The sequence below is a fragment of the Drosophila ficusphila genome, unplaced genomic scaffold (assembly GCF_018152265.1).
Source record: "Drosophila ficusphila isolate 14025-0441.05 unplaced genomic scaffold, ASM1815226v1 contig_198, whole genome shotgun sequence".
Lineage (NCBI taxonomy): Eukaryota > Metazoa > Arthropoda > Insecta > Diptera > Drosophilidae > Drosophila > Drosophila ficusphila.
In genome coordinates this window covers 8,095,486-8,111,097 of record NW_025064092.1, presented here as the reverse complement: position 1 = coordinate 8,111,097, position 15,612 = coordinate 8,095,486, and the positions used below count along the sequence as shown (strand labels likewise).

The window sequence follows — 15,612 nt, the reverse complement described above, 5'->3', positions numbered from 1 at the left end:
GAGGATTGCGCGATGCGAGATCCAATGAATTGAATTTAATTGACAACATATTAACTTATTTCGTGTTGAACTTCAATGGTTTGGGATGGCTCTGTATGGGGTTTATACTGATGTTTTTCTGTTTATGTTTCTGTTTTTGTTTTTGCTTCTGTTTTGGTTTATGTTTTGGTTTCCGGGAACACTGGAGCAGTCTACTCCCGCCTGTAGGCATCGTGCAAAAAGGGGCGTGTGAAGGCCTCGAGGAGTTCGCGTTGCTCTCGCAGCCGCCTGGTCTGCGCCGTCGGGGTCTCCGTGCTATCGATGTAGCGCCGTGCCCGGAACAGGGCCGAAACCGTGCTGCCCAGCTGCTGCCAGCGTTCGGTGGCCCGCGATTCGATCTGCAACGGTTCGGGGAGGACTTTCAGCAGGCTCGGCTGGGGAACAACAGCCTGGACTTCTTCCGGCGGCGCCACAGGATCGCCCGCGGGATCTGCGGGTGCCTCGACCATCGCTGGAGGAGATTCGCTCGGCGGCAATGGCATTGTCTGGCTGGAAATGAGCACCTCGGCGCGCTCCTCGCGAGCATCGTCCTCGCTGTCCGGCGGCAGAGCGATGAAACTGCCACTGCCACTGGCACAGTTGCGAACTTGGGCAAAACTCGAGGCGATCCGACGCAGTGGCACATCTCCGTCCTCCTTCGGCGGCTCTTCATTCGTTTCCACAGGAAGATTCGTGGACGTAGGTTGGCTGCCAGGCAAAACACCGCTGCCACTCTGCTTCGAGCGCATCCTGTTTAGATTTGTTTTGGAGACTTGGTTGCCATAACTGCGGCGCATCTCGGCGCGTTCGCGACGAAACTGCTCGACTTTGGTGGCAACCAGTTGGTCCCTGGATACCAGATAATGCGGCTTCTGTTTAATCTCCTTGATGATCGGCATCGCGATTCTATTAACGCGGTACAAGCAAAAAAAAAAGCGGGAACCAAAACGTACTGGGAATTTTGATTGCCGATGGGTTTCGAATAACGATTGGCAAATTGTCCCTAGAAATAACTGGGAATCGAAACACTTTTCACACAGAATGCTTTAATCTTAAAATTCGGAGGATTTAAAAGCTAAGCAATAACCCATTTTACTTCGCTTTGAATCACATACTTAATAAATCATCTTAAATGAAGCCTTAATTTATTTCTTCGCTCATGTATGAAAAATGAGAAAAGATAAGTTGGGAAGAGCAACGAAAGTTAGGCAATTTGGAAGTCCTACAACTTCCCTATTTAAAAGAAAATACCTGATTGGTTTCAGGATTTTTCTTTTGGAGAATTCATAACTTTTTCTTCAGACCACTAACTAATCCCTGATAGGATATTAAAAACAGGATTCGCTTAAATAATGCAATGCACTCGATAAGAATATTACGAACTATTGATACCTGAAGTGTACACTAGAACTGCAGCCGCTTCTTCTGGGCCAGTCCATTGCCTCTTACGGTGGTCTCCACCAGCTTTCGCTTGAGCGGGGGCTTCTCGTCGCCGCCCTGCGGATTGGCGCCCTCCTTGGCGGCCAATATGGCCGAGGGCATGGGCAGCTTCGGACCCACCGTCGGAGCGGGTTTGTTGCCGAAATACGGCATACTAAGCGCCTCCCGGCAGGACACCCGCCGCAGCGGATTCATGGCAAACAGGCACCGCATCAGGTGGATCAGGTCATTGCCAGCGGCGGTAAAGATGTCCTCTAGCGGAGTGCCGGGAAAGTTTCTGAACTGCAGGTAGTCGTGCAGCTTGCCCAAATGCGGCCACTCCACATCCGAGGGGGTTCCCAGCGTGGCGAAGATCCTGGTCAGCTGGTCCAGGTCCGAGTCTCCAGGCATGAAGGGTACCCGCAACATCAGCTCGGCCAGAATGCAGCCCACGGCCCACATATCCACACCGGTTCCATATTGCCGGGCGCCGAACAGAAGTTCCGGCGACCGATACCATCGGGTGACCACGTGGTGTGTTAAAATGCGATTCGGCGAGCCGAACGACTTGGCCAGGCCAAAATCACCGATCTTTAGGACGCCGTCGCTGTTGACCAGCAAATTGTTCGGCTTCAAATCGCGATGGAGTATCCAATTGAGATGTAGATACTCCAAACCCTTCAGCGTCATTATGGCATAGGCCTTGATGTTCGCCTGAGTGAGGATAATCTTGGTATCTTTGATGATTACCTCCAGGTCGGTGTCCATAAAGTCAAAAACAAGCGAGACATTTGAGAGCTGGCCGAAAACGTCGACCAATCCAATTATGTTCTCGTGCTGCAGCTCCTGGAGGATCTTAATCTCCCGCAGAGCTGTCCTATTGATGCCGTCGCGTGCATCCTCGCGGGATCCCTTCTTGATCTTCTTCACGGCCACAATTTGACTAGTCACCGTGTCGCGGGCCTTATAAACTATGGCAAACTGAAAGGGAAAATCTTATTTATTTTAGGTTTTCGGGTTGGTTCTTTTTACTTTGCTTAACTCACCTGACCCTCGCCGAGGAAGGACAACTTGGCGTAGCGATCCTTCTTGTCGTTGAGGTTCGGTAGCATCGTTGCTTCTTAAGATTCATAAATAACACAAAAATAAAGAAATGCCGCGCGGCCAAAACAAAACAAATTTCGCACAAGTTATCGATGACCGATTACCAATAGACGTCGGCGGTTGTTACGCCATCAGTGTTCAAAAAAGGCAAGCTAGTTTTTAGGTCATAAGATTACAAAATTATATTTAATAGTGTAAACTAATTATGAACTATATATTAAAATTATATATAAAAAAAACAATCGACACAACAGATAATTTAACGAAAGATATATATATTTACATACAATCAAAATTATATATGTAGCCATATATGAGTTCGAAATAAAATTGCTAGAAAAATAGTAATAGTAGTTGTAATTTGGTTTTAATATAAATTTTTAAAGTGTAAAATAAAGTTATTTTCATAAATCTAGCTACTTTTAATTAGCTCCCACATCGACTATGCAACACTGTAGTAAGCCGGTGCTGCAACGCGTTGACAGTTCTGGCATTTTTCAACACCGGCTGCACCAAAAGGGAGCATTTTTTTACGAGATATAAAGTTTGCTTGTTTTTGTCCACTTAATTGAATAAAAGACTGGCAAAATGGACGTGCGCCCCAATCAGACGATCTATATCAACAACCTGAACGAAAAGATCAAGAAGGAAGAGCTGAAAAAGTCGCTGTACGCGATTTTCTCACAGTTCGGCCAAATCCTTGATATTGTGGCACTCAAAACACTGAAAATGCGCGGCCAGGCATTTGTGATCTTTAAGGAAATTGGGAGCGCCTCGAACGCCCTGCGCACGATGCAGGGATTCCCCTTCTACGATAAGCCCATGCAGATAGCCTACTCGAAGTCCGACTCGGACATTGTGGCCAAGCTGAAGGGAACCTTCAAGGAGCGACCCAAGAAGATCAAGCCACCAAAACCGGCCCCAGGTGCCGAGGAGAAGAAGTGAGTATTCTTTGGGTCAGTCAAGCTGCTGCTTGATCCTTAGGCTTTTCGTGTTTGTGCCCTGTCATGGCCCACCATTTTGTGGAGTTTTTAAGGCCTGCGACCGGTCTCTCGCACTTTGTGTCCAGTTTGGGACACCTTTTTTTTCACTCTTCAAGAAAGAGCTCTTACTTATCCTTAACCATTTTCTGCCACACAGGGACAAGAAGAAGAAGCCGAGCAGCGCCGAGAATTCGAACCCGAACACACAGACAGAGCAGCCGCCCAACCAGATTCTCTTCCTAACCAACCTGCCCGAGGAGACCAACGAGATGATGCTGTCGATGTTGTTCAACCAATTCCCTGGCTTCAAGGAGGTGCGTCTCGTGCCGAATCGCCACGACATCGCCTTCGTTGAGTTCACCACGGAGCTTCAAAGTAACGCCGCCAAGGAGGCGCTGCAGGGATTCAAGATCACGCCGACGCACGCCATGAAAATCACTTTCGCCAAGAAGTGAGCTCAGCGCTTACACAGACTGTGTGTAATTTGGGCGACTCGGATGTTCGATATCCAATATAATGTTCTTAATTTAAAGTATAGAATAAATCAATATATACCTACAATGGTAATAATGAATTAAACTAGTGGGAATAAGGATATATGTAAATGCATATGCTCTTTTATAAGGACTAGCAATGAATCTATTCCCCTCTTCTTCCGTTTCGTGAATGCCTCTAACACGTATTACAACAAAGCTGAGAAATAGTTGGAAAACGTCCGAATATCCACTAGTTTCGATAAGTTAAAATAAAGAGTAAAATTAAATTGGCAACTGATTATTTGTTTCCTTATTAAAACCCCCACACCAGAAAACAAAAACAATTGTACTGAGTTTGCAATCCCATATACTCTGTTTTGAAAAATCGATCGTAAAGCAGTTTAAAATAAATCTGTAAAAGTACCGCAATATGTAAATAAATAGTTTTAGGGTGTTGAAATTGGGTGACCACTCGAAATCCTGCACAGACGCTTTTGCGACTATCTGGCAGCTGCGTTAAGCGATCCATTTTGGGGCGGCCATTTTGTTTTGCTCCAAGAGAGGCGCCAAAATTGCAATATTCAGCTAAAATTGGCGCGAATTCCACTCTCCAAGCACGTTTTCGGACCTATAAAAGCCCGCATGGAACAGCGGAGGTTACCAGTGAAGCTCCAAAGGGTTGCCACGTTGCACGCGAAGTTCTTGAAGTTAACACCTTAAAACCGCAAAGTTCTTGATTAGATAATTACCACCTTTAAGCCGCAGTACTTCTAATCCGCGAAAATGTCTTCTGTCCGCACAATGAGCGATTATTACAAGAAGATCGAGTCGGCGGGGGACAAACTAGTCGTCTTGGATTTCTACGCCGATTGGTGCGGTCCCTGCAAGCAAATCGAAAGCACCGTCAAGTCACTGGCCAGGAAGTACTCGTCCAAGGCTGTCGTAATCAAGGTCAACGTGGACAAGTTCGAAGGGCTGTCGGAACGCTACAATGTCCGCAGCATGCCCACGTTCGTCTTCCTTAAGAGCAACCACCGCGTGGGCTCGTTTTCCGGTGCCGATGAGGACAAGCTCGCCAACATGATGTCCAAGTTGGTGAAGTAGTAAGCGGACAACCCTATCATTAGTATTTCGGAGCAGGCTCTCACCTAGATTCAAACCATAATTGTACTTGTCTTAACTTATGTTTTATGTGATGTATAGCTTGTAAGCGATGTGTGAGTGGGAGATCCGCGTGTGGATAATTTTAATAAAATTCAATAACTTAACGTAACCTAACCTCAATCTTGATATATGTATGTCTTTAGTGCGTGAAGGCGTGTCTGCGACACAACCTCGTAAGTCCTATGCTTGTAATCTTGTTTAGGGTCAACTCGAAACGCCATCAAAATTTTTAAAACGATTTGTGAGTGAGAGATGCGCTATCATTCTGAACACCTTTCAAAAGCAAAAATTTAACCTGACCTAACTTTAATTTTGATATATGTATATCTTTAATTAAGCTTAAGCACCTAGCAATTCGATCAATAAACTGTAACCACTCAACCTTAATCTTGCACGTCTTTTTTATGTGGCTGAAGGGGGTATTTTTCAGGCTAAGTAATAGTTTGAGAAGGAATCAAAAACCCAATTACCAAGTAACCCATGACATTTCACTTCGAAGTTTAGGTGTAAAGTCAGAAACCTATAGTGGCGACTAGTCAGTAGGCTTCGGGTATTCATGTCACTGGTGTTTCTCCTTTCGTTGGCACTTGCTAACAAATCTTAAAATAACACACATGAAAAAATCAGTTTCGTCAGTTGTATTTCGCTAAAAAAAAATAACTTTTGAAAACTGCTAAATTGCCCAGAGCCATTGGAGTGCTTTTTCCGCGACACACAAACAATAAGTACATCAATCAAATAGACCAATAAACACGAAACAAGTAGCACCAACCTAGAGCTACACATACGGACACCATAATGTCGTACCAGATCAAATCAACGCCGTTTTTCCGGCGGATGTTCAACAACAGCAAAAAGAACGGACAGTTGCAGAAGTTGCGGGACGAGTACGAAAGGATCCAGGAGTTCAACGATCGCACCCTCGAGATGAAGATGCGCGACCTGCGCCTCAAGCGGCTCTTCCGCGAAATCGAGGAAATGAAGGAGGGGGCGGGTGGTGCCGATGCTGATCCGGGCACTAAAGCTGCTCCAGGTGCTGGTGGTACTTCATCTCCATCCTCGCGTGCCAGGCGATCCCACGGCGGAGATGGACGCACTCTCAACCGGCGCCACTACTCGATGGGGAACAGTCTGCGGGAGCAACGGATCCACGACCTTCGCGTGGAGACCCTAACCCGTGCACGGGAGCTGGGCAAGGAGATCTCGCGCCGGAATGCTCTGATGGCCGAGGCCGGAACCGGGAGATTCCTGCGTAGCGAGATCCGGCTGACGGCCAAAATGCAGGCGGCGGAGGACGCCCGTCGGGATGCCGACGATCGCCGGGAACGGGCCGCCAAGCGCATCTCGTACGGCAACGACATGTCCCGCCAGAACATCCAGCGGCTGCTCCTTAGTCGCCAGCGGCGCCTCCTCGGCGGCAGTCGCTCCCCGGCGGGCTTTAATGAGGTGCCCCACCACCTGGACATGAGGTACTTGTAGCGCCCTAAAACATCTTACAGATTTATATCGCTTCCATTGGCTGCGTATTTTCTTGGTTGAGCATTTCAGGTTCCTTTTTATTTATTTTTGCATTTATTTTCCCACAGGCCAATCTTTCCAAACTTTCCTCTGAACTTCAATCAACTGCGGGACGAGCAGGAAGAGGCGGACGCACTGGAGGCGCAGCCCTCATGCTCCACCATTGAGGAGGAGCCCCCAATGACGTCCGAGGAGGAGCGGGACAGCGAGGAGCGTCGGATTCGAGAGCTTCGCAACCGGAATCCCGAATTGGCCGCAGAGCTCGAGCGCCGGCGGCGGCGACGGCAGGAGGACGACGAGGCCGAGGAGGAGGAGCAGCTGCAGCGGCGGCGACGACAACTCCGCCACGAGGACACCTCGCCCCTCCGGCTGACCCGCATCTCGCTCAGTTCGATCGGAAAGGAGAATGGTATCATGAACGCCAGCAGCGCCGCGGCTACAGCAGGCACCTCGCCAATGGATCTGAGGTGTTCCTATCGAGAGCAGGACGATGCCTCCGCGGACTCCGACCAGGAGATGCACACCGCACCGCTGGCCAACGAGGATCGCCTCGAAGAATCCCGATGTGCGCTCATCTCGTTTCGCCAGCCGCCGCGGGGAGTGCCCAAAGTGAGGGATGCTGAAAACGAAAACGAATCCCTGGACGCGCTTAACAACTGGCACAAGATTTCGCTGATGCTGCCCTGGTTCAAGGCCTTTCCCGACCTCAAGTCGTCGCCCACCCTCCGGATGGGCACCGATGACGCGACGAATTGCGAGCGAGTGGCGCCAGCAACTGGCGCGGATCCCATGTACTCCAACCAGTTTGGCGATGCCGACGCCCACGACGAGCAGGAGATGGAGGAGCAATCGTCGCCGTTTCCGCCGCCCGACCGCGAGTTTGTGCTCTCCACCTTCGAGTTCGTTGGGATTAGAGAGCGATAGAATTCGGTAGCACTCTCCACGTATTCTAGAGAAGAAGAGGTTGGTACTGAAACACAATCTTCCATGTGCTATTTACATCTATAATCAAATGGTTCATTCCAGGGGAACCGAACCTCCAGGCGCCTTTCGTAGCTACAAAACCATTTTTTAGCACCATCCGCAGTCTTTGGCAAAAAATGTGCTTTGTAACTGCATCGATACCCCGACGACTTCAAATGCCAACAAGCAAATCGTTTAAATATTTTTCGGCAAGAAAAAGTACTTTTCCCTGTTTTTCATTCGGTAAATAAATTCTGTGTAATAGGATAGAAAACACTTTGATTTTTTGTTCGGGCTTTGCCAAAAGGAATAAATAAAAACAAAAACGTTTTTGGACTTGTCTGTAAATAGTTTTACAATGCTTTACGATAACAAAAAGAATTGATAGCTTTAAAAAGTTTACTTTTTTTTTTTTAGAAATTTCTACTTTTTAAAAGCGAAAAAGTCCACATAGCTTAGTCAACTATAGAAAATTCTTCTCGCTCTTCATTCTTGTCCATTTCAATGTGCTCAGCTCGATCTTCATAAGTATTTTTTTGCTCTTCTGGATCATTGTCACCTTGTCGTTCCTTTGGTCCGCTAATCGGCTCTTCAGCCTCTTTGTCCTTCGCCATCTCCAGCTTTTCCAGAACCGACCGGTTATGAGCCTCTCTTTCCTCTCGGCTGGCATTTCTGTATATCTGAATCCATTTTTCCTGCTCTTTTCGGTAGGCTGGCATCCAAGCGGCCAGCGCTTCTAGGAGGCCAGCTTGAAAGGGATTCGGTAACTTGGGCAGCTGGTATTCCTTGTAGAAAGAGGGGGAGTAGATGATGTCGTCGAACGTCCACTCGAACTCTTCATCGTCCCAGGGAAACAGACGGGACTCCAGCATTTCGAAACTTTTAAAAAAGCAAAATTAGCAATAGCAGATAGCATATATGGGTTAAATCCCACTCCCACCTGGGCAAACGCTCTCTCAGGTAGCGAACTCTTCTTCCGCAGTTGTAGTCGATGGTCCTCTGGCTGTAGTGGTTGCTTTCACCAGCTAGATTCGCAGCGACCAGCATCTGATTGATTGTGGGGTCGAAGGATTTCGTTTGTGAGACTCTTAGAAAAAGTACGCCCTCATCCTCGTCCAATTCAGTGACCTCGGCGAAAAGATGGGCATTGCGGGTTAGGCGCCGAAACTGAGACGTACTGTCAGGTGACCAGTGGACGCCCAGTGGATGGATGTGCGAGAGAGTTCCCCGCGCAGCCAGGGGCGGCGCTTCCGTAAACCATTCGGGCAGGAATCTTAAGTCACCGGGCTGCACTTGAGCCGCCGATGCATAGTCCAAGTAGTATATGGAAACCCAGTCGGCATCTTTTGGCGGAGTGACCAATATCTTTGCTCTCCGCCATTGCGTGTTATGTTTTGCTGCGCATATGTAACCGGCTTTCAAGAAGTACTCCGCCATCCTGTAGCCGCTGACATCCTCAGTGTTATTATTATAAAATTGACTGTGGATGTTACAAAAAAGAGACATGTTGATTGATCTAAAGCATATTTGTTCCATGTGCTTACTTTATACGCAGGTTCATGTCTTCCAGAAAACAAATATCGTACATTGTGCCCACAAAATGAAACCAAAACTGAAACGGACTATAAACCTTGGGGGTTAGTAAAGAAAGAAATTTTAAAATCGCACATTAAATGGTTCTAGTTCCACCAACTTCGCAAATGGAGATTGTGATGAGTTCTTTTGCTCGGCAGTTGTCCTCCATGCTCAAAGTGGGAAGCTTCTTGCCTAGTTTGACGGCATCTCGGGGTCTGTCCACCATGAACACATTATCCCTCTTAAATTATAAGCTAAATATATATCTAAGCAAGTAGTGTTGGCTTTAGCTTACCAAACAGCTTTTGGGAAATGCAGCGCGGAGTTCGATGCGTTCCAAAAACCTCAACATTCGTTCCTCTGTCGTTCCTTCTTCGTTATCCTGATCCTTCACTGTAAAGTCCTCGATATTATTGGCAAAGGGATTTTTGTCGACTAAATCCTCCTCATCACTGTCAGGGTCGGGTAGTTCTATAACTTTCTCTAAGTCCGGTTCTTTGGGCGACTCTTCACCCAACGAAATGAGCCATTTCTGTAGGTATTCCTTCCTGCCGTCCGGAACTTGCTTAGTACTTCCGGTATTTAGCTTGGCTTTCGGGCTTACCACCTCTATGGTTTCTGCTTTGGTTGCGTTTAAAGCCATCTTATCCAGCAAACAAGGGAAACCGAGGTGGGAGTATTAAGTATGTTTACAAACTCTTTAAAAGGTTTCTTACCTGATCAATTTGATCTTCACATGTTTCTGCCATAGGTAAAAACGGCTGAGCAGCAGACTCCACGGAACTAAGTTGATCAGTTTTGGGTTCAGTACTAACCTAAAAGAGAAACATGCTTGTTTTTTTTTTTAATTTTTCACTCATATAAAACAGTTATTGACCGTATTTAGCTTTCCACACGAATTCTTAATAGTCGTTTGTTGGATACTATTTAGCCGCTTCATTTTAGCCGTTTCATTTTGGCGCATGACATCCTTCACGAGTTTTCTTACTCGAGTTTTTAGGGGCGTAGTGTCGGTCAATTTACCCTTCATAGTTTTTTTTCTTAAAAAATTGGCAAGTTTTTGTTTTCCAATAACTTGGCTGGGAATGAAACCGTAATTTAAACTGGCGCCGGCTCTGGCAACGCTAGCATTAATTGGGAAATGGGGATGGACAAATCGATCGATGGTTGCAAAGCTTTATTCGATAGCTAACCGCTAGACTTATCGAAACTGCTGTTTGCTGCGTTTGTTTACGCACGTGTTGCCTTAATTTTTTTTGTTTTTTACTGGATTTTTAATAATCCTGGTCAGAAAATGGATAGCGAAAATGACGACTACGAGATCACCGATTCGGAGCAGGAGTACGATAAGGAGGAGCGTGAGCTCCTGGAGGATTTGCGCAAACAGCGCAACAAACGCCAGCAGCAGGATCCCCACCAGGAAGTCCTGGCGTTCAGTGACTCGGACGATGACGATAATGTGGCGGAACTGATGCGAGACAGCGACATCGAGGGTGCCGAGGACGATGACGGCGATCTGCCGAACACAATGGACTGGGGTAGCAAAAGAAGCACGTACTACAACACGGATTTCGTGGACCAGGACTACAGCAGCTACAATGCCCAGGAAGAGGAGCAGGCCCGCGCCGAGGAGGAGGAGGCCAAGAAGATTCAGTTGCGCCTGGCCAAGCGGCTCAGCGAGGCTGACTTTCAGCTGGACGATGTCCAGGCACCTGCAGCAAGCAGCGACGAGGAGGAAGCTGCCGAGGTCACCAAGGTGACAACCGATTTGACCGGATTAACGCCACGCGAACGCCTGCAGCTTCTGCAAAAGGATTCACCGGAGTTCATAGGCCTCACCCAGGACTTTCAGCAGCATCTGCAGGAGGTCAAGGACCTGATCACACCGGTTCTTAACTACGTGCGCAATCACGATGTTCCCATGGTGCCGGCCCTCAAATACGCCAGTCTCTACCACACCGTTCTCTCCACCTACTGCTCCAATGTGGCCTTCTACTTGCTGCTAAAGGCGCGCCGAAGCAACGTTAAATTCCACCCGGTGGTCAAGCGACTGGTGCAGCTCAAGCAACTGCGGGAGCAGCTGACGCCGCGCTACGAGGAATACATACGGCCGCAGCTGGAGGCTTTGCTGGAGCGGATTGCGGACGGCGATGCCTTCACCGTGCTGGATGTGGAGCAGCGCAAGGCCAAGCTGCAGATCCTTAACAAGTACAGCAACGGCGAACTGGCGGAGGTTAGCTCGGGTGACGAGGAGGAGAAGAAGCAGAAGGATCGCGAGGACAGAGAGGAGCAGGACGAGGAGGACGCAGAGGAAGGTGAAGAGCAGGAGGAGGAGGTCGCCCGACGCGGCATCACCTACCAGATGGCGAAGAACAAGGGTCTCACGCCGCACCGCAAGAAGGAGCTGCGCAATCCGCGTGTCAAGCACCGCGGCAAATACCGCAAGGCGCTCATCCGGCGCAAAGGAGCCGTGCGCACGGTGCGCAAGGAGCTCCAGCGCTACGGCGGCGAGATGTCCGGCATTAAGGCCACCGTCAGCAAGAGCGTCAAGTTCCGCGTATAGTTCAACTAGCCATTATCTAATAAATCGACAACTATCCCCTTGTTTTAATCAACGCTGTTTTGTACATTTTATTTCGGTTTCGGTACATTTAAAGTCATCTACGTGGCATTTTCTGGCATTCCAGGATTCACAGACATCGGGATTTCTCAATTACAGGGCTAACATTTATAAAACATGTACTTATATTCATAGTTTCTGTTTTTTTTCTCTCGACAACAAACTGAGATGTTCTTTTTATTCTTTTGATTATTCAAAAAATAAGTGTCTTAGTTCTGCTTGATTTTGTACAATTAATTTGGTTCAGTTTGTGTTGCCTAAATCTTATTATCTAAAATCCAAATATTCGTGTTTGAATACCAACTAACAGCTGCGGTAAACAATGGCTCACTGCCGGCTTTGCCGGCGGGCTAACGATGGCCTATTCTTTCAAGAAGAGCTTCCGGAAATCGTCGTTGGACTTCGGCGCTGCAGCAGCGGATGAGTTCTCCTCCTTGCTGCCTGCTCCGTTCGCCTCTGGCTCCGAGGAGTCATCGGCGGCCAAGGAGGTAGACGAAGAGGTCGGCTCGCCGGCGCCGTCTTGCTCCTGGGCGACCTCCAGGCGGCGCTTCTTGGCCGCGGCCTCCTGGCGCACGACTGTCGACGGGATCAGCGAGGTGGGCACACGTCTTTTGGGCGCCACACTGGGCTTGGGGGCATCGGAGGCGGAGCCTCTGGGCGGTGGATTCGAAATAGCCACGGAAATCTGGAAAATCCAAGCCATTAAAGGGCCAAGTAACGAAAACGAAAGCGGCAAGCACTCACATTCATGCCCTTAAATAAATAACCATCCTTTCCAGCCACCGCTCTTTGAGCTTCTCCCGGCTGCTCGAACTCCACATAGGCAATGCCCTTGAACTGTTTGTTTCTATTGAGGAAAAACACATTAAATATTTATAAGACGGAATACTTGTCTTAAACTCACTGCTTGTGGACCAGACGCACATCTTTTATGTTGCCAAATGGCGCGAACAGCTCCTGCACTTCGGCACTGGTGGACGCCGGATGGAGGTTCCTCACAAATATCTTGTTTAGCTCTATACTCTCTGCAAAGCGAAACTTATTTAGTCGGATTGTGTGGATGGTGTTAACGACTGGAACCTTACGCGAATACTTGAAGTTGCTTTCTCGAGGCTCTGCTGGCGGAGGAGCAGTGAGTCTGGCCTTTGAAGCTGGCGGCGGTCCATGCGGTGATTCGTTTCTGGGAGCGGACGGAGGATGCGGCCTCTTGGTTCCCCGCTGCGTCTGTTGCTGCTGCTGATGCGCCTGACGACGCCGCTGCTCGCGATTCAGGGGCTCGCGATTTTGTTGCGGCTGCGGGCGAGTCTGTTGCTGGTGGGAATTTGGTTTGCGACGCAGGTTGTTGTATTCGCGCGGCAAATCGAGGGCCTGACAGGCCGCTATCGATTCGTAAGTACCATAGCAGCGCTCGTAACGTCGGTACAGCTCCTGGACCACAAGGCCGTTCTCCAAGGCGGGCTGCGACAGAGCTTCCCGGAGTATGTCCCGTGTGCCCTGGCCGGCATTGTACTCGCTCTCCATCTGAGCGTAACCCAACCAGAGCAGTCCGCGATGTGAGCTGCCGGGATAACCTGAAAGAGGAGGGGATGGGGAAGTAATTAGATTACCTCAACAGTTTGGTGGGCGACCTTTACTCACCCATGATCTGCCGCCAAATGTCGGAGCCATTCGCTGGACTTGAAAGGTGTGTGTACTCCACTTGAGCCCACAGCTGCAGCACCTCGTACCTGGTGTCCGCCTCGTCGCCATACAGCGCGGACAGCTCCTCCCAAACGCGGGCGAAGGCAGCGCGCAAGCTGGCCGCCTGTTCCTCGTCCCCGGCATTCGTGTTGCGCACGCGATAGGCCAGGTAGTCCAGATGCAACTCCACCGTCATATTCATGTCGGGCACTATGCGCTCCAGTATTGTGCGTATCTGCTGATCGACTTCGGGCTGCTCGAAGTCTGCGCGCTCCATTAAGTCGAGAAATCTGTGGTTGAGCCGCACACTCGGACGACTTCGTACGCCTCGCTTGGCCAAATCGAGGGCGGTGCTGCTCAGGAAACCCTTGCTCAAGCGACTAGCTCGCCTGGCTGCCAGTTCAGCATTCTCCTCATCCTCTTCGATGCTCGATGCATCGCCCTGTATGAATTGGATGTAGGATATCCACAGGATGTCGGCGATGGGAAACTTGGCCACCGAGCGCTCGAATATGAACCGGATAACCGCATTCTTCACATCGTCCTCCAGGGACAACGTTTCCACTTCGGCTACATGGCTCTTGTGTATCTTCGACCAATCCCAGTCGTTGTGCTGCGCCTTCATGTCGTCCAGATGACGCTTGAAGTTATTGACGATGGGCTTAATAGCGCCGCGCTGCTCTTGGCTGCAGTTCCAAGTGACGCAGTGCTTCCGCAGAAGTTCTTCGAAGGCAGCGGACTCGTTTTCGTCCCTGATTGTGGCGAGCAGCGGGCGCAACTTGTCACCGAAGTCTGGACGCTCTACGTCGTAGTCCGCCAGGAGTTTCGCCCACAACACATGGTTATCCACGTTTCCCTGGTCCACCAGGTAGGCTATTATGAACTCGGAGAGCGGTATGTCTGTTTAGCAATATGTTAATTGGGTACTTCAATTTAATTCGATTTTTTCACTTACTGTAATAGTAGCTCAATGCTTTGGCGCAGCTATCCTCGAATTCCTTGCGCTCGTCGGACGTTTGTGTGACCACCAAACGAGCCTTCAGATATTTTAGCCAAATGTGAGCTGGCACAGTGGCGGCTTTTTCCAGCGAAAGCACCGAAGACTCGATCCTCTCCAGATCGTTAAGTTTGCTAGACGGTAATTTACAATAATTGCACATTGGTAACAAGATTATAGCCAATATTTTAGACTTACAAGGCCAATTCGCTGATGTTCACTAGCTGGGCAAACTGTTTGTTGGGCAGAGCCATTAGATCCTGGTAGGAACGCTCCAGCTGGCCAAATGGCCTGTCACTATCGGTATCGCTGTTCATTTCGCTGGCCGAGTCCTCAATCACGCCCACATCGTCGCTGCTGGAGGATTCTTTGTCGGCCTCCTCCTCCACCGAAGGCTCATCGTCCGAGGAGATCAGCTCGATGGTGTCCATCGTGCCGGCGGACGAAGATGGCCATGGTTGTTGGCGCAACCGCAGACGCTCGTCTAGCTTTTGCTCTTCATCCTCGTCCTCGTCGTCGTCCTCCTCTTCCTCCTCCTCGTCCTCCACCTCCTCGATCTCCTCCTGCTTCGGCGGGGACTTTGCCTGATCGGGGAGCACAATGAGATCGTAGTCATCGTAGGTATCATCGTCCAAATCCTGCACCGGCATCTCGTCCAGCTCCTTCTCCAGCTGCTTTTCCAGCTAAAAAATATGAGTTCGTATCAGTAGAAGGAAATCTTAGGGTTCACATTACTCACCTGCTTGTCGCCGTCCATGTTCTTTGCTTTGCTTCCCCAGAAACTATTCGGTTTTCTTTTACAATTTGTTTTTCCTGGCAAATGAGGTAAATAACAAATAAAAAACACAAGACCCCCACTGCAGGGTTGGCCAAACAAATATCGCGTTATTCGATACTTATTAGTTTCCCCCTCTTTTTCAGGGTAACGTTTATCAAGAAGGCTCTTGCGCCAAACAATATATTTTCTATGTCTTTCTGTTAATCCGCACACTAAATATTTGTTCGGTTTTATCGTGAAAAAAACGAGAAATGATTGAATACAATTTCATTTATTTTTCGACTGCTGGATAGTCTATGAGACCAGACTTTCAAAGA

The 15,612-nt window shown here is 48.9% G+C and overlaps 8 protein-coding genes across 9 annotated transcripts; 4 read left to right on the top strand and 4 right to left on the bottom strand.

Annotated features, from left to right (window-relative positions):
• Nucleotides 1-20: 20 nt before the first annotated feature.
• On the bottom strand, nucleotides 21-921 carry LOC108095336 (biotin carboxyl carrier protein of acetyl-CoA carboxylase, chloroplastic). Its single transcript, XM_017196418.2, has one exon. The coding sequence runs from the start codon at nucleotides 915-917 to the stop codon at nucleotides 192-194; it is 726 nt and encodes a 241-aa protein (XP_017051907.1). The 5' UTR covers nucleotides 918-921; the 3' UTR covers nucleotides 21-191.
• Nucleotides 922-1,044: 123 nt separating this feature from the next.
• On the bottom strand, nucleotides 1,045-2,636 carry LOC108095334 (cyclin-dependent kinase 7). The gene is made up of 2 exons (XM_017196414.2): nucleotides 2,484-2,636; nucleotides 1,045-2,418 (listed from the first exon to the last, which is right to left on the bottom strand). Exons 1-2 carry the CDS (start codon nucleotides 2,547-2,549, stop codon nucleotides 1,423-1,425), a joined length of 1,062 nt encoding a protein of 353 aa, XP_017051903.1. The 5' UTR covers nucleotides 2,550-2,636; the 3' UTR covers nucleotides 1,045-1,422.
• Nucleotides 2,637-3,025: 389 nt separating this feature from the next.
• On the top strand, nucleotides 3,026-4,085 carry LOC108095350 (U1 small nuclear ribonucleoprotein A). Its single transcript, XM_017196430.2, has 2 exons — nucleotides 3,026-3,482; nucleotides 3,682-4,085. The coding sequence occupies exons 1-2, from the start codon at nucleotides 3,130-3,132 to the stop codon at nucleotides 3,977-3,979; spliced, it is 651 nt and encodes a 216-aa protein (XP_017051919.1). The 5' UTR covers nucleotides 3,026-3,129; the 3' UTR covers nucleotides 3,980-4,085.
• A 572-nt stretch (nucleotides 4,086-4,657) lies between these two features.
• On the top strand, nucleotides 4,658-5,551 carry LOC108095351 (thioredoxin-1). The gene has a single exon (XM_017196431.2). The coding sequence runs from the start codon at nucleotides 4,784-4,786 to the stop codon at nucleotides 5,102-5,104; it is 321 nt and encodes a 106-aa protein (XP_017051920.1). The 5' UTR covers nucleotides 4,658-4,783; the 3' UTR covers nucleotides 5,105-5,551.
• A 147-nt stretch (nucleotides 5,552-5,698) lies between these two features.
• On the top strand, nucleotides 5,699-7,927 carry LOC108095348. The gene is made up of 3 exons (XM_017196429.2): nucleotides 5,699-6,633; nucleotides 6,751-7,645; nucleotides 7,709-7,927. The coding sequence occupies exons 1-2, from the start codon at nucleotides 5,963-5,965 to the stop codon at nucleotides 7,604-7,606; spliced, it is 1,527 nt and encodes a 508-aa protein (XP_017051918.1). The 5' UTR covers nucleotides 5,699-5,962; the 3' UTR covers nucleotides 7,607-7,645; nucleotides 7,709-7,927.
• Nucleotides 7,928-8,026: 99 nt separating this feature from the next.
• LOC108095347 lies at nucleotides 8,027-10,323 on the bottom strand. 2 transcript variants are annotated; one of them, XM_017196427.2, is made up of 7 exons: nucleotides 10,098-10,323; nucleotides 9,937-10,035; nucleotides 9,516-9,863; nucleotides 9,339-9,461; nucleotides 9,190-9,275; nucleotides 8,586-9,125; nucleotides 8,027-8,524 (listed from the first exon to the last, which is right to left on the bottom strand). In XM_017196427.2, exons 1-7 carry the CDS (start codon nucleotides 10,248-10,250, stop codon nucleotides 8,101-8,103), a joined length of 1,773 nt encoding a protein of 590 aa, XP_017051916.1. In that variant the 5' UTR covers nucleotides 10,251-10,323; the 3' UTR covers nucleotides 8,027-8,100. The 2 variants fall into 2 exon arrangements, with proteins under 2 accessions (XP_017051916.1, XP_017051917.1); XM_017196428.2 differs by having other exon boundaries at nucleotides 10,244-10,258.
• Nucleotides 10,324-10,421: 98 nt separating this feature from the next.
• Nucleotides 10,422-11,831, top strand: LOC108095353 (something about silencing protein 10). The gene has a single exon (XM_017196434.2). It carries the CDS (start codon nucleotides 10,515-10,517, stop codon nucleotides 11,781-11,783), a length of 1,269 nt encoding a protein of 422 aa, XP_017051923.1. The 5' UTR covers nucleotides 10,422-10,514; the 3' UTR covers nucleotides 11,784-11,831.
• Nucleotides 11,823-15,601, bottom strand: LOC108095352 (RNA-binding protein 4F). Its single transcript, XM_017196432.2, has 8 exons — nucleotides 15,257-15,601; nucleotides 14,716-15,200; nucleotides 14,476-14,651; nucleotides 13,479-14,420; nucleotides 12,926-13,411; nucleotides 12,745-12,865; nucleotides 12,585-12,687; nucleotides 11,823-12,525 (listed from the first exon to the last, which is right to left on the bottom strand). The coding sequence occupies exons 1-8, from the start codon at nucleotides 15,272-15,274 to the stop codon at nucleotides 12,202-12,204; spliced, it is 2,655 nt and encodes an 884-aa protein (XP_017051921.1). The 5' UTR covers nucleotides 15,275-15,601; the 3' UTR covers nucleotides 11,823-12,201.
• Between the last annotated feature and the right edge of the window lie 11 nt (nucleotides 15,602-15,612).